The sequence below is a fragment of the Apostichopus japonicus genome, chromosome 4, assembly GCF_037975245.1.
Source record: "Apostichopus japonicus isolate 1M-3 chromosome 4, ASM3797524v1, whole genome shotgun sequence".
Taxonomy (NCBI): domain Eukaryota; kingdom Metazoa; phylum Echinodermata; class Holothuroidea; order Aspidochirotida; family Stichopodidae; genus Apostichopus; species Apostichopus japonicus.
Genome location: NC_092564.1, coordinates 8,951,728 through 8,972,216, shown reverse-complemented (window position 1 = coordinate 8,972,216; position 20,489 = coordinate 8,951,728). Strand labels below are relative to the sequence as shown.

The 20,489-nt window shown below is 43.6% G+C and overlaps 1 protein-coding gene across 1 annotated transcript in view; it reads left to right on the top strand.

Annotated features, from left to right (window-relative positions):
- Positions 1-1,186: 1,186 nt before the first annotated feature.
- Positions 1,187-20,489, top strand: part of LOC139967105 (uncharacterized) — a 60,715-nt gene continuing 41,412 nt past the window's right edge. The window contains exons 1-20 of the mRNA XM_071970826.1: positions 1,187-3,624; positions 3,808-4,053; positions 4,939-5,595; positions 5,776-5,910; positions 6,082-6,861; positions 7,111-7,179; positions 7,564-7,629; positions 7,774-8,214; positions 9,334-10,011; positions 10,456-10,518; positions 10,744-10,809; positions 12,061-12,117; positions 13,156-13,218; positions 13,768-13,929; positions 14,182-14,367; positions 15,289-15,759; positions 16,567-16,617; positions 17,917-17,961; positions 18,556-18,618; positions 20,161-20,217. Of these exons, the coding sequence (XP_071826927.1) occupies positions 1,492-3,624; positions 3,808-4,053; positions 4,939-5,595; positions 5,776-5,910; positions 6,082-6,861; positions 7,111-7,179; positions 7,564-7,629; positions 7,774-8,214; positions 9,334-10,011; positions 10,456-10,518; positions 10,744-10,809; positions 12,061-12,117; positions 13,156-13,218; positions 13,768-13,929; positions 14,182-14,367; positions 15,289-15,759; positions 16,567-16,617; positions 17,917-17,961; positions 18,556-18,618; positions 20,161-20,217 (6,489 nt within the window). The 5' untranslated portion in view covers positions 1,187-1,491. The remainder of the gene's footprint in view (positions 3,625-3,807; positions 4,054-4,938; positions 5,596-5,775; positions 5,911-6,081; positions 6,862-7,110; positions 7,180-7,563; positions 7,630-7,773; positions 8,215-9,333; positions 10,012-10,455; positions 10,519-10,743; positions 10,810-12,060; positions 12,118-13,155; positions 13,219-13,767; positions 13,930-14,181; positions 14,368-15,288; positions 15,760-16,566; positions 16,618-17,916; positions 17,962-18,555; positions 18,619-20,160; positions 20,218-20,489) is intronic.

Here is a 20,489-nt window from a genome sequence, read left to right as displayed (position 1 = left end):
AGCCAGCCACTGTCTAGTCTCGTAAGCACTAGATCTGCCACCTCTCAGAGAGAGGCAAGTGAATCTACATCGTCAGGAGAAATAACATCTACACTGGAGACAACATCTCTTGAAGGAACAACTGATAGTTCTACGGATTCTGAAACAACCATGTTATCTACCAAATCTGTAGAAAGCAGCACCTATTCCACTGCTAGTCCAGAGGAAACTAGTTCAGTAGGGAAAAGTACCAGAGGTTCTCAGACAACTGTAGAAACAACCGAAAGTGTCTCAACTCCAGAGACGACCGCTTCTTCGGAAACGACTACCTTTGGAACAAGCTCTGATAAAACAACAGGACTTACTGTGCCGTCTATCAGAGTATCTAATACAAAAGATTTTGGAATGTCGTCGATACCTACAAGCAGTACACCAATCTTTATATCTGGCATTGTCACTTCTTTTTCAACTAGGCCCCAAAGCTTTACTAAACAGGTTACGAGCCAAGATTCCTCGAACAAATTAAGTACTACACAGTCCGTTGATGTCACAAGAGAGAGTTCGACAGGTTCTGAAAGTACAGTATCAACCTCCACCTCTGTAGATACTAGTATGTATTCCACAACTTCTTCAGAGACCACTTCCGAAGAGGAGAGTACCACACCATATCAGACAACAATAGAAACTACTGAGAGTGGAACTTCTTTGGAAACGACTTCATCTGTTGAGACCACAGAAGGTAAAACTAGTTCCGAGACGACGACCAGTACGACAGAACCTTTCTCCACATCTTTCAGCACGGAGAAAGTAACAAGTAATACTCCAGAAGCTTCAACTATAATTACAACAAAGTCTGAAGCTAGCACAGAGGTTACAAGCCAGCAATCATCTAGCATTGCCAGCACAGAGTCTGCAACCTCACAGCCATTGACAACTGAGTTAGAAACCACAGATGAGATTACATCTCCACTCAGTACGACCACACAGTCCGTTGATGTCACAAGAGAGAGTTCGACAGGTTCTGAAAGTACAGTATCAACCTCCACCTCTGTAGATACTAGTATGTATTCCACAACTTCTTCAGAGACCACTTCCGAAGAGGAGAGTACCACACCATATCAGACAACAATAGAAACTACTGAGAGTGGAACTTCTTTGGAAACGACTTCATCTGTTGAGACCACAGAAGGTAAAACTAGTTCCGAGACGACGACCAGTAAGACAGAACCTTTCTCGACATCTTTCAGCACGGAGAAAGTAACAAGTAATACTCCAGAAGCTTCAACTATAATTACAACAAAGTCTGAAACTAGCACAGAGGTTACAAGCCAGCAATCATCTAGCATTGCCAGCACAGAGTCTGCAACCTCACAGCCATTGACAACTGAGTTAGAAACCACAGATGAGATTACATCTCCACTCAGTACGACCACACAGTCCGTTGATGTCACAAGAGAGAGTTCGACAGGTTCTGAAAGTACAGTATCAACCTCCACCTCTGTAGATACTAGTATGTATTCCACAACTTCTTCAGAGACCACTTCCGAAGAGGAGAGTACCACACCATATCAGACAACAATAGAAACTACTGAGAGTGGAACTTCTTTGGAAACGACTTCATCTGTTGAGACCACAGAAGGTAAAACTAGTTCCGAGACGACGACCAGTACGACAGAACCTTTCTCGACATCTTTCAGCACGGAGAAAGTAACAAGTAATACTCCAGAAGCTTCAACTATAATTACAACAAAGTCTGAAACTAGCACAGAGGTTACAAGCCAGCAATCATCTAGCATTGCCAGCACAGAGTCTGCAACCTCACAGCCATTGACAACTGAGTTAGAAACCACAGATGAGATTACATCTCCACTCAGTACTACCACACAGTCCGTTGATGTCACAAGAGAGAGTTCGACAGGTTCTGAAAGTACAGTATCAACCTCCACCTCTGTAGATACTAGTATGTATTCCACAACTTCTTCAGAGACCACTTCCGAAGAGGAGAGTACCACACCATATCAGACAACAATAGAAACTACTGAGAGTGGAACTTCTTTAGAAACGACTTCATCTGTTGAGACCACAGAAGGTAAAACTAGTTCCGAGACGACGACCAGTACGACAGAACCTTTCTCGACATCTTTCAGCACGGAGAAAGTAACAAGTAATACTCCAGAAGCTTCAGCTATAATTACAACAAAGTCTGAAACTAGCACAGAGGTTACAAGCCAGCAATCATCTAGCATTGCCAGCACAGAGTCTGCAACCTCACAGCCATTGACAACTGAGTTAGAAACCACAGATGAGATTACATCTCCACTCAGTACTACCACACAGTCCGTTGATGTCACAAGAGAGAGTTCGACAGGTTCTGAAAGTACAGTATCAACCTCCACCTCTGTAGATACTAGTATGTATTCCACAACTTCTTCAGAGACCACTTCCGAAGAGGAGAGTACCACACCATATCAGACAACAATAGAAACTACTGAGAGTGGAACTTCTTTGGAAACGACTTCATCTGTTGAGACCACAGAAGGTAAAACTAGTTCCGAGACGACGACCAGTACGACAGAACCTTTCTCGACATCTTTCAGCACGGAGAAAGTAACAAGTAATACTCCAGAAGCTTCAACTATAATTACAACAAAGTCTGAAACTAGCACAGAGGTTACAAGCCAGCAATCATCTAGCATTGCCAGCACAGAGTCTGCAACCTCACAGCCATTGACAACTGAGTTAGAAACCACAGATGAGATTACATCTCCACTCAGTACTACCACACAGTCCGTTGTTGTCACAAGAGAGAGTTCGACAGGTTCTGAAAGTACAGTATCAACCTCCACTTCTGTAGATACTAGTATGTATTCCACAACTTCTTCAGAGATCACTTCCGAAGAGGAGAGTACCACACCATATCAGACAACAATAGAAACTACTGAGAGTGGAACTTCTTTGGAAACGACTTCATCTGTTGAGACCACAGAAGGTAAAACTAGTTCCGAGACGACGACCAGGACGACAGAACCTTTCTCCACATCTTTCAGCACGCAGAAAGTAACAAGTAATACTCCAGAAGCTTCAACTATCATTACAACAAAGTCTGAAACTAGCACAGAGGTTACAAGCCAGCAATCATCTAGCATTGCCAGCACAGAGTCTGCAACCTCACAGCCATTGACAACTGAGTTAGAAACCACAGATGAGATTACATCTCCACTCAGTACTACCACACAGTCCGTTGATGTCACAAGAGAGAGTTCGACAGGTTCTGAAAGTACAGTATCAACCTCCACCTCTGTAGATACTAGTATGTATTCCACAACTTCTTCAGAGACCACTTCCGAAGAGGAGAGTACCACACCATATCAGACAACAATAGAAACTACTGAGAGTGGAACTTCTTTGGAAACGACTTCATCTGTTGAGACCACAGAAGGTAAAACTAGTTCCGAGACGACGACCAGGACGACAGAACCTTTCTCCACATCTTTCAGCACGCAGAAAGTAACAAGTAATACTCCAGAAGCTTCAACTATAATTACAACAAAGTCTGAAACTAGCACAGAGGTTACAAGCCAGCAATCATCTAGCATTGCCAGCACAGAGTCTGCAACCTCACAGCCATTGACAACTGAGTTAGAAACCACAGATGAGATTACATCTCCACTCAGTACGACCACACAGTCCGTTGATGTCACAAGAGAGACTTCGACAGGTTCTGAAAGTACAGTATCAACCTCCACCTCTGTAGATACTAGTATGTATTCCACAACTTCTTCAGAGACCACTTCCGAAGAGGAGAGTACCACACCATATCAGACAACAATAGAAACTACTGAGAGTGGAACTTCTTTGGAAACGACTTCATCTGTTGAGACCACAGAAGGTAAAACTAGTTCCGAGACGACGACCAGGACGACAGAACCTTTCTCGACATCTTTCAGCACGGAGAAAGTAACAAGTAATACTCCAGAAGCTTCAACTATAATTACAACAAAGTCTGAAACTAGCACAGAGGTTACAAGCCAGCAATCATCTAGCATTGCCAGCACAGAGTCTGCAACCTCACAGCCATTGACAACTGAGTTAGAAACCACAGATGAGATTACATCTCCACTCAGTACGACCACACAGTCCGTTGATGTCACAAGAGAGACTTCGACAGGTTCTGAAAGTACAGTATCAACCTCCACCTCTGTAGATACTAGTATGTATTCCACAACTTCTTCAGAGACCACTTCCGAAGAGGAGAGTACCACACCATATCAGACAACAATAGAAACTACTGAGAGTGGAACTTCTTTGGAAACGACTTCATCTGTTGAGACCACAGAAGGTAAAACTAGTTCCGAGACGACGACCAGGACGACAGAACCTTTCTCCACATCTTTCAGCACGGAGAAAGTAACAAGTAATACTCCAGAAGCTTCAACTATAATTACAACAAAGTCTGAAACTAGCACAGAGGTTACAAGCCAGCAATCATCTAGCATTGCCAGCACAGATTCTGCAACCTCACAGCCATTGAAAACTGAGTTAGAAACCACAGATGAGATTACATCTCCACTCAGTACGACCACACAGTCCGTTGATGTCACAAGAGAGAGTTCGACAGGTTCTGAAAGTACAGTATCAACCTCCACCTCTGTAGATACTAGTATGTATTCCACAACTTCTTCAGAGACCACTTCCGAAGAGGAGAGTACCACACCATATCAGACAACAATAGAAACTACTGAGAGTGGAACTTCTTTGGAAACGACTTCATCTGTTGAGACCACAGAAGGTAAAACTAGTTCCGAGACGACGACCAGTAAGACAGAACCTTTCTCCACATCTTTCAGCACGGAGAAAGTAACAAGTAATACTCCAGAAGCTTCAACTATAATTACAACAAAGTCTGAAACTAGCACAGAGGTTACAAGCCAGCAATCATCTAGCATTGCCAGCACAGAGTCTGCAACCTCACAGCCATTGACAACTGAGTTAGAAACCACAGATGAGATTACATCTCCACTCAGTACGACCACACAGTCCGTTGATGTCACAAGAGAGAGTTCGACAGGTTCTGAAAGTACAGTATCAACCTCCACCTCTGTAGATACTAGTATGTATTCCACAACTTCTTCAGAGACCACTTCCGAAGAGGAGAGTACCACACCATATCAGACAACAATAGAAACTACTGAGAGTGGAACTTCTTTGGAAACGACTTCATCTGTTGAGACCACAGAAGGTAAAACTAGTTCCGAGACGACGACCAGTACGACAGAACCTTTCTCGACATCTTTCAGCACGGAGAAAGTAACAAGTAATACTCCAGAAGCTTCAACTATAATTACAACAAAGTCTGAAACTAGCACAGAGGTTACAAGCCAGCAATCATCTAGCATTGCCAGCACAGAGTCTGCAACCTCACAGCCATTGACAACTGAGTTAGAAACCACAGATGAGATTACATCTCCACTCAGTACTACCACACAGTCCGTTGATGTCACAAGAGAGAGTTCGACAGGTTCTGAAAGTACAGTATCAACCTCCACCTCTGTAGATACTAGTATGTATTCCACAACTTCTTCAGAGACCACTTCCGAAGAGGAGAGTACCACACCATATCAGACAACAATAGAAACTACTGAGAGTGGAACTTCTTTAGAAACGACTTCATCTGTTGAGACCACAGAAGGTAAAACTAGTTCCGAGACGACGACCAGTACGACAGAACCTTTCTCCACATCTTTCAGCACGGAGAAAGTAACAAGTAATACTCCAGAAGCTTCAGCTATAATTACAACAAAGTCTGAAACTAGCACAGAGGTTACAAGCCAGCAATCATCTAGCATTGCCAGCACAGAGTCTGCAACCTCACAGCCATTGACAACTGAGTTAGAAACCACAGATGAGATTACATCTCCACTCAGTACTACCACACAGTCCGTTGATGTCACAAGAGAGAGTTCGACAGGTTCTGAAAGTACAGTATCAACCTACACCTCTGTAGATACTAGTATGTATTCCACAACTTCTTCAGAGACCACTTCCGAAGAGGAGAGTACCACACCATATCAGACAACAATAGAAACTACTGAGAGTGGAACTTCTTTGGAAACGACTTCATCTGTTGAGACCACAGAAGGTAAAACTAGTTCCGAGACGACGACCAGGACGACAGAACCTTTCTCCACATCTTTCAGCACGGAGAAAGTAACAAGTAATACTCCAGAAGCTTCAACTATAATTACAACAAAGTCTGAAACTAGCACAGAGGTTACAAGCCAGCAATCATCTAGCATTGCCAGCACAGAGTCTGCAACCTCACAGCCATTGACAACTGAGTTAGAAACCACAGATGAGATTACATCTCCACTCAGTACGACCACACAGTCCGTTGATGTCACAAGAGAGACTTCGACAGGTTCTGAAAGTACAGTATCAACCTCCACCTCTGTAGATACTAGTATGTATTCCACAACTTCTTCAGAGACCACTTCCGAAGAGGAGAGTACCACACCATATCAGATAACAATAGAAACTACTGAGAGTGGAACTTCTTTGGAAACGACTTCATCTGTTGAGACCACAGAAGGTAAAACTAGTTCCGAGACGACGACCAGGACGACAGAACCTTTCTCCACATCTTTCAGCACGGAGAAAGTAACAAGTAATACTCCAGAAGCTTCAACTATAATTACAACAAAGTCTGAAACTAGCACAGAGGTTACAAGCCAGCAATCATCTAGCATTGCCAGCACAGAATCTGCAACCTCACAGCCATTGACAACTGAGTTAGAAACCACAGATGAGATTACATCTCCACTCAGTACGACCACACAGTCCGTTGATGTCACAAGAGAGACTTCGACAGGTTCTGAAAGTACAGTATCAACCTCCACCTCTGTAGATACTAGTATGTATTCCACAACTTCTTCAGAGACCACTTCCGAAGAGGAGAGTACCACACCATATCAGACAACAATAGAAACTACTGAGAGTGGAACTTCTTTGGAAACGACTTCATCTGTTGAGACCACAGAAGGTAAAACTAGTTCCGAGACGACGACCAGGACGACAGAACCTTTCTCCACATCTTTCAGCACGGAGAAAGTAACAAGTAATACTCCAGAAGCTTCAACTATAATTACAACAAAGTCTGAAACTAGCACAGAGGTTACAAGCCAGCAATCATCTAGCATTGCCAGCACAGAGTCTGCAACCTCACAGCCATTGACAACTGAGTTAGAAACCACAGATGAGATTACATCTCCACTCAGTACGACCACACAGTCCGTTGATGTCACAAGAGAGACTTCGACAGGTTCTGAAAGTACAGTATCAACCTCCACCTCTGTAGATACTAGTATGTATTCCACAACTTCTTCAGAGACCACTTCCGAAGAGGAGAGTACCACACCATATCAGACAACAATAGAAACTACTGAGAGTGGAACTTCTTTGGAAACGACTTCATCTGTTGAGACCACAGAAGGTAAAACTAGTTCCGAGACGACGACCAGGACGACAGAACCTTTCTCCACATCTTTCAGCACGGAGAAAGTAACAAGTAATACTCCAGAAGCTTCAACTATAATTACAACAAAGTCTGAAACTAGCACAGAGGTTACAAGCCAGCAATCATCTAGCATTGCCAGCACAGAGTCTGCAACCTCACAGCCATTGACAACTGAGTTAGAAACCACAGATGAGATTACATCTCCACTCAGTACGACCACACAGTCCGTTGATGTCACAAGAGAGAGTTCGACAGGTTCTGAAAGTACAGTATCAACCTCCACCTCAGTAGATACTAGTATGTATTCCACAACTTCTTCAGAGACCACTTCCGAAGAGGAGAGTACCACACCATATCAGACAACAATAGAAACTACTGAGAGTGGAACTTCTTTGGAAACGACTTCATCTGTTGAGACCACAGAAGGTAAAACTAGTTCCGAGACGACGACCAGGACGACAGAACCTTTCTCCACATCTTTCAGCACGGAGAAAGTAACAAGTAATACTCCAGAAGCTTCAACTATAATTACAACAAAGTCTGAAACTAGCACAGAGGTTACAAGCCAGCAATCATCTAGCATTGCCAGCACAGAATCTGCAACCTCACAGCCATTGACAACTGAGTTAGAAACCACAGATGAGATTACATCTCCACTCAGTACGACCACACAGTCCGTTGATGTCACAAGAGAGACTTCGACAGGTTCTGAAAGTACAGTATCAACCTCCACCTCTGTAGATACTAGTATGTATTCCACAACTTCTTCAGAGACCACTTCCGAAGAGGAGAGTACCACACCATATCAGACAACAATAGAAACTACTGAGAGTGGAACTTCTTTGGAAACGACTTCATCTGTTGAGACCACAGAAGGTAAAACTAGTTCCGAGACGACGACCAGGACGACAGAACCTTTCTCGACATCTTTCAGCACGGAGAAAGTAACAAGTAATACTCCAGAAGCTTCAACTATAATTACAACAAAGTCTGAAACTAGCACAGAGGTTACAAGCCAGCAATCATCTAGCATTGCCAGCACAGAGTCTGCAACCTCACAGCCATTGACAACTGAGTTAGAAACCACAGATGAGATTACATCTCCACTCAGTACGACCACACAGTCCGTTGATGTCACAAGAGAGAGTTCGACAGGTTCTGAAAGTACAGTATCAACCTCCACCTCTGTAGATACTAGTATGTATTCCACAACTTCTTCAGAGACCACTTCCGAAGAGGAGAGTACCACACCATATCAGACAACAATAGAAACTACTGAGAGTGGAACTTCTTTGGAAACGACTTCATCTGTTGAGACCACAGAAGGTAAAACTAGTTCCGAGACGACGACCAGTACGACAGAACCTTTCTCGACATCTTTCAGCACGGAGAAAGTAACAAGTAATACTCCAGAAGCTTCAGCTATAATTACAACAAAGTCTGAAACTAGCACAGAGGTTACAAGCCAGCAATCATCTAGCATTGCCAGCACAGAGTCTGCAACCTCACAGCCATTGACAACTGAGTTAGAAACCACAGATGAGATTACATCTCCACTCAGTACTACCACACAGTCCGTTGATGTCACAAGAGAGAGTTCGACAGGTTCTGAAAGTACAGTATCAACCTCCACCTCTGTAGATACTAGTATGTATTCCACAACTTCTTCAGAGACCACTTCCGAAGAGGAGAGTACCACACCATATCAGACAACAATAGAAACTACTGAGAGTGGAACTTCTTTGGAAACGACTTCATCTGTTGAGACCACAGAAGGTAAAACTAGTTCCGAGACGACGACCAGTACGACAGAACCTTTCTTGACATCTTTCAGCACGGAGAAAGTAACAAGTAATACTCCAGAAGCTTCAACTATAATTACAACAAAGTCTGAAACTAGCACAGAGGTTACAAGCCAGCAATCATCTAGCATTGCCAGCACAGAGTCTGCAACCTCACAGCCATTGACAACTGAGTTAGAAACCACAGATGAGATTACATCTCCACTCAGTACTACCACACAGTCCGTTGTTGTCACAAGAGAGAGTTCGACAGGTTCTGAAAGTACAGTATCAACCTCCACTTCTGTAGATACTAGTATGTATTCCACAACTTCTTCAGAGATCACTTCCGAAGAGGAGAGTACCACACCATATCAGACAACAATAGAAACTACTGAGAGTGGAACTTCTTTGGAAACGACTTCATCTGTTGAGACCACAGAAGGTAAAACTAGTTCCGAGACGACGACCAGTACGACAGAACCTTTCTCGACATCTTTCAGCACGGAGAAAGTAACAAGTAATACTCCAGAAGCTTCAACTATAATTACAACAAAGTCTGAAACTAGCACAGAGGTTACAAGCCAGCAATCATCTAGCATTGCCAGCACAGAGTCTGCAACCTCACAGCCATTGACAACTGAGTTAGAAACCACAGATGAGATTACATCTCCACTCAGTACTACCACACAGTCCGTTGTTGTCACAAGAGAGAGTTCGACAGGTTCTGAAAGTACAGTATCAACCTCCACCTCTGTAGATACTAGTATGTATTCCACAACTTCTTCAGAGACCACTTCCGAAGAGGAGAGTACCACACCATATCAGACAACAATAGAAACTACTGAGAGTGGAACTTCTTTGGAAACGACTTCATCTGTTGAGACCACAGAAGGTAAAACTAGTTCCGAGACGACGACCAGGACGACAGAACCTTTCTCGACATCTTTCAGCACGGAGAAAGTAACAAGTAATACTCCAGAAGCTTCAACTATAATTACAACAAAGTCTGAAACTAGCACAGAGGTTACAAGCCAGCAATCATCTAGCATTGCCAGCACAGAGTCTGCAACCTCACAGCCATTGACAACTGAGTTAGAAACCACAGATGAGATTACATCTCCACTCAGTACGACCACACAGTCCGTTGATGTCACAAGAGAGACTTCGACAGGTTCTGAAAGTACAGTATCAACCTCCACCTCTGTAGATACTAGTATGTATTCCACAACTTCTTCAGAGACCACTTCCGAAGAGGAGAGTACCACACCATATCAGACAACAATAGAAACTACTGAGAGTGGAACTTCTTTGGAAACGACTTCATCTGTTGAGACCACAGAAGGTAAAACTAGTTCCGAGACGACGACCAGGACGACAGAACCTTTCTCCACATCTTTCAGCACGGAGAAAGTAACAAGTAATACTCCAGAAGCTTCAACTATAATTACAACAAAGTCTGAAACTAGCACAGAGGTTACAAGCCAGCAATCATCTAGCATTGCCAGCACAGAGTCTGCAACCTCACAGCCATTGACAACTGAGTTAGAAACCACAGATGAGATTACATCTCCACTCAGTACGACCACACAGTCCGTTGATGTCACAAGAGAGACTTCGACAGGTTCTGAAAGTACAGTATCAACCTCCACCTCTGTAGATACTAGTATGTATTCCACAACTTCTTCAGAGACCACTTCCGAAGAGGAGAGTACCACACCATATCAGACAACAATAGAAACTACTGAGAGTGGAACTTCTTTGGAAACGACTTCATCTGTTGAGACCACAGAAGGTAAAACTAGTTCCGAGACGACGACCAGGACGACAGAACCTTTCTCCACATCTTTCAGCACGGAGAAAGTAACAAGTAATACTCCAGAAGCTTCAACTATAATTACAACAAAGTCTGAAACTAGCACAGAGGTTACAAGCCAGCAATCATCTAGCATTGCCAGCACAGAGTCTGCAACCTCACAGCCATTGACAACTGAGTTAGAAACCACAGATGAGATTACATCTCCACTCAGTACGACCACACAGTCCGTTGATGTCACAAGAGAGACTTCGACAGGTTCTGAAAGTACAGTATCAACCTCCACCTCTGTAGATACTAGTATGTATTCCACAACTTCTTCAGAGACCACTTCCGAAGAGGAGAGTACCACACCATATCAGACAACAATAGAAACTACTGAGAGTGGAACTTCTTTGGAAACGACTTCATCTGTTGAGACCACAGAAGGTAAAACTAGTTCCGAGACGACGACCAGGACGACAGAACCTTTCTCGACATCTTTCAGCACGGAGAAAGTAACAAGTAATACTCCAGAAGCTTCAACTATAATTACAACAAAGTCTGAAACTAGCACAGAGGTTACAAGCCAGCAATCATCTAGCATTGCCAGCACAGAGTCTGCAACCTCACAGCCATTGACAACTGAGTTAGAAACCACAGATGAGATTACATCTCCACTCAGTACGACCACACAGTCCGTTGATGTCACAAGAGAGACTTCGACAGGTTCTGAAAGTACAGTATCAACCTCCACCTCTGTAGATACTAGTATGTATTCCACAACTTCTTCAGAGACCACTTCCGAAGAGGAGAGTACCACACCATATCAGACAACAATAGAAACTACTGAGAGTGGAACTTCTTTGGAAACGACTTCATCTGTTGAGACCACAGAAGGTAAAACTAGTTCTGAGACGACGACCAGGACGACAGAACCTTTCTCGACATCTTTCAGCACGGAGAAAGTAACAAGTAATACTCCAGAAGCTTCAACTATAATTACAACAAAGTCTGAAACTAGCACAGAGGTTACAAGCCAGCAATCATCTAGCATTGCCAGCACAGAGTCTGCAACCTCACAGCCATTGACAACTGAGTTAGAAACCACAGATGAGATTACATCTCCACTCAGTACGACCACACAGTCCGTTGATGTCACAAGAGAGAGTTCGACAGGTTCTGAAAGTACAGTATCAACCTCCACCTCTGTAGATACTAGTATGTATTCCACAACTTCTTCAGAGACCACTTCCGAAGAGGAGAGTACCACACCATATCAGACAACAATAGAAACTACTGAGAGTGGAACTTCTTTGGAAACGACTTCATCTGTTGAGACCACAGAAGGTAAAACTAGTTCCGAGACGACGACCAGGACGACAGAACCTTTCTCCACATCTTTCAGCACGGAGAAAGTAACAAGTAATACTCCAGAAGCTTCAACTATAATTACAACAAAGTCTGAAACTAGCACAGAGGTTACAAGCCAGCAATCATCTAGCATTGCCAGCACAGAGTCTGCAACCTCACAGCCATTGACAACTGAGTTAGAAACCACAGATGAGATTACATCTCCACTCAGTACGACCACACAGTCCGTTGATGTCACAAGAGAGACTTCGACAGGTTCTGAAAGTACAGTATCAACCTCCACCTCTGTAGATACTAGTATGTATTCCACAACTTCTTCAGAGACCACTTCCGAAGAGGAGAGTACCACACCATATCAGACAACAATAGAAACTACTGAGAGTGGAACTTCTTTGGAAACGACTTCATCTGTTGAGACCACAGAAGGTAAAACTAGTTCCGAGACGACGACCAGGACGACAGAACCTTTCTCCACATCTTTCAGCACGGAGAAAGTAACAAGTAATACTCCAGAAGCTTCAACTATAATTACAACAAAGTCTGAAACTAGCACAGAGGTTACAAGCCAGCAATCATCTAGCATTGCCAGCACAGAGTCTGCAACCTCACAGCCATTGACAACTGAGTTAGAAACCACAGATGAGATTACATCTCCACTCAGTACGACCACACAGTCCGTTGATGTCACAAGAGAGACTTCGACAGGTTCTGAAAGTACAGTATCAACCTCCACCTCTGTAGATACTAGTATGTATTCCACAACTTCTTCAGAGACCACTTCCGAAGAGGAGAGTACCACACCATATCAGACAACAATAGAAACTACTGAGAGTGGAACTTCTTTGGAAACGACTTCATCTGTTGAGACCACAGAAGGTAAAACTAGTTCCGAGACGACGACCAGGACGACAGAACCTTTCTCGACATCTTTCAGCACGGAGAAAGTAACAAGTAATACTCCAGAAGCTTCAACTATAATTACAACAAAGTCTGAAACTAGCACAGAGGTTACAAGCCAGCAATCATCTAGCATTGCCAGCACAGAGTCTGCAACCTCACAGCCATTGACAACTGAGTTAGAAACCACAGATGAGATTACATCTCCACTCAGTACGACCACACAGTCCGTTGATGTCACAAGAGAGACTTCGACAGGTTCTGAAAGTACAGTATCAACCTCCACCTCTGTAGATACTAGTATGTATTCCACAACTTCTTCAGAGACCACTTCCGAAGAGGAGAGTACCACACCATATCAGACAACAATAGAAACTACTGAGAGTGGAACTTCTTTGGAAACGACTTCATCTGTTGAGACCACAGAAGGTAAAACTAGTTCCGAGACGACGACCAGGACGACAGAACCTTTCTCGACATCTTTCAGCACGGAGAAAGTAACAAGTAATACTCCAGAAGCTTCAACTATAATTACAACAAAGTCTGAAACTAGCACAGAGGTTACAAGCCAGCAATCATCTAGCATTGCCAGCACAGAGTCTGCAACCTCACAGCCATTGACAACTGAGTTAGAAACCACAGATGGGATTACATCTCCACTCAGTACGACCACACAGTCCGTTGATGTCACAAGAGAGACTTCGACAGGTTCTGAAAGTACAGTATCAACCTCCACCTCAGTAGATACTAGTATGTATTCCACAACTTCTTCAGAGACCACTTCCGAAGAGGAGAGTACCACACCATATCAGACAACAATAGAAACTACTGAGAGTGGAACTTCTTTGGAAACGACTTCATCTGTTGAGACCACAGAAGGTAAAACTAGTTCCGAGACGACGACCAGGACGACAGAACCTTTCTCGACATCTTTCAGCACGGAGAAAGTAACAAGTAATACTCCAGAAGCTTCAACTATAATTACAACAAAGTCTGAAACTAGCACAGAGGTTACAAGCCAGCAATCATCTAGCATTGCCAGCACAGAGTCTGCAACCTCACAGCCATTGACAACTGAGTTAGAAACCACAGATGGGATTACATCTCCACTCAGTACGACCACACAGTCCGTTGATGTCACAAGAGAGACTTCGACAGGTTCTGAAAGTACAGTATCAACCTCCACCTCAGTAGATACTAGTATGTATTCCACAACTTCTTCAGAGACCACTTCCGAAGAGGAGAGTACCACACCATATCAGACAACAATAGAAACTACTGAGAGTGGAACTTCTTTGGAAACGACTTCATCTGTTGAGACCACAGAAGGTAAAACTAGTTCCGAGACGACGACCAGGACGACAGAACCTTTCTCCACATCTTTCAGCACGGAGAAAGTAACAAGTAATACTCCAGAAGCTTCAACTATAATTACAACAAAGTCTGAAACTAGCACAGAGGTTACAAGCCAGCAATCATCTAGCATTGCCAGCACAGAATCTGCAACCTCACAGCCATTGACAACTGAGTTAGAAACCACAGATGAGATTACATCTCCACTCAGTACGACCACACAGTCCGTTGATGTCACAAGAGAGACTTCGACAGGTTCTGAAAGTACAGTATCAACCTCCACCTCTGTAGATACTAGTATGTATTCCACAACTTCTTCAGAGACCACTTCCGAAGAGGAGAGTACCACAACATATCAGACAACAATAGAAACTACTGAGAGTGGAACTTCTTTGGAAACGACTTCATCTGTTGAGACCACAGAAGGTAAAACTAGTTCCGAGACGACGACCAGGACGACAGAACCTTTCTCCACATCTTTCAGCACGGAGAAAGTAACAAGTAATACTCCAGAAGCTTCAACTATAATTACAACAAAGTCTGAAACTAGCACAGAGGTTACAAGCCAGCAATCATCTAGCATTGCCAGCACAGAGTCTGCAACCTCACAGCCATTGACAACTGAGTTAGAAACCACAGATGAGATTACATCTCCACTCAGTACGACCACACAGTCCGTTGATGTCACAAGAGAGAGTTCGACAGGTTCTGAAAGTACAGTATCAACCTCCACCTCTGTAGATACTAGTATGTATTCCACAACTTCTTCAGAGACCACTTCCGAAGAGGAGAGTACCACACCATATCAGACAACAATAGAAACTACTGAGAGTGGAACTTCTTTGGAAACGACTTCATCTGTTGAGACCACAGAAGGTAAAACTAGTTCCGAGACGACGACCAGGACGACAGAACCTTTCTCCACATCTTTCAGCACGGAGAAAGTAACAAGTAATACTCCAGAAGCTTCAACTATAATTACAACAAAGTCTGAAACTAGCACAGAGGTTACAAGCCAGCAATCATCTAGCATTGCCAGCACAGAGTCTGCAACCTCACAGCCATTGACAACTGAGTTAGAAACCACAGATGAGATTACATCTCCACTCAGTACGACCACACAGTCCGTTGATGTCACAAGAGAGACTTCGACAGGTTCTGAAAGTACAGTATCAACCTCCACCTCTGTAGATACTAGTATGTATTCCACAACTTCTTCAGAGACCACTTCCGAAGAGGAGAGTACCACACCATATCAGACAACAATAGAAACTACTGAGAGTGGAACTTCTTTGGAAACGACTTCATCTGTTGAGACCACAGAAGGTAAAACTAGTTCCGAGACGACGACCAGGACGACAGAACCTTTCTCCACATCTTTCAGCACGGAGAAAGTAACAAGTAATACTCCAGAAGCTTCAACTATAATTACAACAAAGTCTGAAACTAGCACAGAGGTTACAAGCCAGCAATCATCTAGCATTGCCAGCACAGAGTCTGCAACCTCACAGCCATTGACAACTGAGTTAGAAACCACAGATGAGATTACATCTCCACTCAGTACGACCACACAGTCCGTTGATGTCACAAGAGAGACTTCGACAGGTTCTGAAAGTACAGTATCAACCTCCACCTCTGTAGATACTAGTATGTATTCCACAACTTCTTCAGAGACCACTTCCGAAGAGGAGAGTACCACACCATATCAGACAACAATAGAAACTACTGAGAGTGGAACTTCTTTGGAAACGACTTCATCTGTTGAGACCACAGAAGGTAAAACTAGTTCCGAGACGACGACCAGGACGACAGAACCTTTCTCCACATCTTTCAGCACGGAGAAAGTAACAAGTAATACTCCAGAAGCTTCAACTATAATTACAACAAAGTCTGAAACTAGCACAGAGGTTACAAGCCAGCAATCATCTAGCATTGCCAGCACAGAGTCTGCAACCTCACAGCCATTGACAACTGAGTTAGAAACCACAGATGAGATTACATCTCCACTCAGTACGACCACACAGTCCGTTGATGTCACAAGAGAGACTTCGACAGGTTCTGAAAGTACAGTATCAACCTCCACCTCTGTAGATACTAGTATGTATTCCACAACTTCTTCAGAGACCACTTCCGAAGAGGAGAGTACCACACCATATCAGACAACAATAGAAACTACTGAGAGTGGAACTTCTTTGGAAACGACTTCATCTGTTGAGACCACAGAAGGTAAAACTAGTTCCGAGACGACGACCAGGACGACAGAACCTTTCTCCACATCTTTCAGCACGGAGAAAGTAACAAGTAATACTCCAGAAGCTTCAACTATAATTACAACAAAGTCTGAAACTAGCACAGAGGTTACAAGCCAGCAATCATCTAGCATTGCCAGCACAGAGTCTGCAACCTCACAGCCATTGACAACTGAGTTAGAAACCACAGATGAGATTACATCTCCACTCAGTACGACCACACAGTCCGTTGATGTCACAAGAGAGAGTTCGACAGGTTCTGAAAGTACAGTATCAACCTCCACCTCTGTAGATACTAGTATGTATTCCACAACTTCTTCAGAGACCACTTCCGAAGAGGAGAGTACCACACCATATCAGACAACAATAGAAACTACTGAGAGTGGAACTTCTTTGGAAACGACTTCATCTGTTGAGACCACAGAAGGTAAAACTAGTTCCGAGACGACGACCAGGACGACAGAACCTTTCTCCACATCTTTCAGCACGGAGAAAGTAACAAGTAATACTCCAGAAGCTTCAACTATAATTACAACAAAGTCTGAAACTAGCACAGAGGTTACAAGCCAGCAATCATCTAGCATTGCCAGCACAGAGTCTGCAACCTCACAGCCATTGACAACTGAGTTAGAAACCACAGATGAGATTACATCTCCACTCAGTACGACCACACAGTCCGTTGATGTCACAAGAGAGACTTCGACAGGTTCTGAAAGTACAGTATCAACCTCCACCTCTGTAGATACTAGTATGTATTCCACAACTTCTTCAGAGACCACTTCCGAAGAGGAGAGTACCACACCATATCAGACAACAATAGAAACTACTGAGAGTGGAACTTCTTTGGAAACGACTTCATCTGTTGAGACCACAGAAGGTAAAACTAGTTCCGAGACGACGACCAGGACGACAGAACCTTTCTCCACATCTTTCAGCACGGAGAAAGTAACAAGTAATACTCCAGAAGCTTCAACTATAATTACAACAAAGTCTGAAACTAGCACAGAGGTTACAAGCCAGCAATCATCTAGCATTGCCAGCACAGAGTCTGCAACCTCACAGCCATTGACAACTGAGTTAGAAACCACAGATGAGATTACATCTCCACTCAGTACGACCACACAGTCCGTTGATGTCACAAGAGAGACTTCGACAGGTTCTGAAAGTACAGTATCAACCTCCACCTCTGTAGATACTAGTATGTATTCCACAACTTCTTCAGAGACCACTTCCGAAGAGGAGAGTACCACACCATATCAGACAACAATAGAAACTACTGAGAGTGGAACTTCTTTGGAAACGACTTCATCTGTTGAGACCACAGAAGGTAAAACTAGTTCCGAGACGACGACCAGGACGACAGAACCTTTCTCCACATCTTTCAGCACGGAGAAAGTAACAAGTAATACTCCAGAAGCTTCAACTATAATTACAACAAAGTCTGAAACTAGCACAGAGGTTACAAGCCAGCAATCATCTAGCATTGCCAGCACAGAGTCTGCAACCTCACAGCCATTGACAACTGAGTTAGAAACCACAGATGAGATTACATCTCCACTCAGTACGACCACACAGTCCGTTGATGTCACAAGAGAGACTTCGACAGGTTCTGAAAGTACAGTATCAACCTCCACCTCTGTAGATACTAGTATGTATTCCACAACTTCTTCAGAGACCACTTCCGAAGAGGAGAGTACCACACCATATCAGACAACAATAGAAACTACTGAGAGTGGAACTTCTTTGGAAACGACTTCATCTGTTGAGACCACAGAAGGTAAAACTAGTTCCGAGACGACGACCAGGACGACAGAACCTTTCTCCACATCTTTCAGCACGGAGAAAGTAACAAGTAATACTCCAGAAGCTTCAACTATAATTACAACAAAGTCTGAAACTAGCACAGAGGTTACAAGCCAGCAATCATCTAGCATTGCCAGCACAGAGTCTGCAACCTCACAGCCATTGACAACTGAGTTAGAAACCACAGATGAGATTACATCTCCACTCAGTACGACCACACAGTCCGTTGATGTCACAAGAGAGACTTCGACAGGTTCTGAAAGTACAGTATCAACCTCCACCTCTGTAGATACTAGTATGTATTCCACAACTTCTTCAGAGACCACTTCCGAAGAGGAGAGTACCACACCATATCAGACAACAATAGAAACTACTGAGAGTGGAACTTCTTTGGAAACGACTTCATCTGTTGAGACCACAGAAGGTAAAACTAGTTCCGAGACGACGACCAGGACGACAGAACCTTTCTCCACATCTTTCAGCACGGAGAAAGTAACAAGTAATACTCCAGAAGCTTCAACTATAATTACAACAAAGTCTGAAACTAGCACAGAGGTTACAAGCCAGCAATCATCTAGCATTGCCAGCACAGAGTCTGCAACCTCACAGCCATTGACAACTGAGTTAGAAACCACAGATGAGATTACATCTCCACTCAGTACGACCACACAGTCCGTTGATGTCACAAGAGAGACTTCGACAGGTTCTGAAAGTACAGTATCAACCTCCACCTCTGTAGATACTAGTATGTATTCCACAACTTCTTCAGAGACCACTTCCGAAGAGGAGAGTACCACACCATATCAGACAACAATAGAAACTACTGAGAGTGGAACTTCTTTGGAAACGACTTCATCTGTTGAGACCACAGAAGGTAAAACTAGTTCCGAGACGACGACCAGGACGACAGAACCTTTCTCCACATCTTTCAGCACGGAGAAAGTAACAAGTAATACTCCAGAAGCTTCAACTATAATTACAACAAAGTCTGAAACTAGCACAGAGGTTACAAGCCAGCAATCATCTAGCATTGCCAGCACAGAGTCTGCAACCTCACAGCCATTGACAACTGAGTTAGAAACCACAGATGAGATTACATCTCCACTCAGTACGACCACACAGTCCGTTGATGTCACAAGAGAGACTTCGACAGGTTCTGAAAGTACAGTATCAACCTCCACCTCTGTAGATACTAGTATGTATTCCACAACTTCTTCAGAGACCACTTCCGAAGAGGAGAGTACCACACCATATCAGACAACAATAGAAACTACTGAGAGTGGAACTTCTTTGGAAACGACTTCATCTGTTGAGACCACAGAAGGTAAAACTAGTTCCGAGACGACGACCAGGACGACAGAACCTTTCTCCACATCTTTCAGCACGGAGAAAGTAACAAGTAATACTCCAGAAGCTTCAACTATAATTACAACAAAGTCTGAAACTAGCACAGAGGTTACAAGCCAGCAATCATCTAGCATTGCCAGCACAGAGTCTGCAACCTCACAGCCATTGACAACTGAGTTAGAAACCACAGATGAGATTACATCTCCACTCAGTACGACCACACAGTCCGTTGATGTCACAAGAGAGACTTCGACAGGTTCTGAAAGTACAGTATCAACCTCCACCTCTGTAGATACTAGTATGTATTCCACAACTTCTTCAGAGACCACTTCCGAAGAGGAGAGTACCACACCATATCAGACAACAATAGAAACTACTGAGAGTGGAACTTCTTTGGA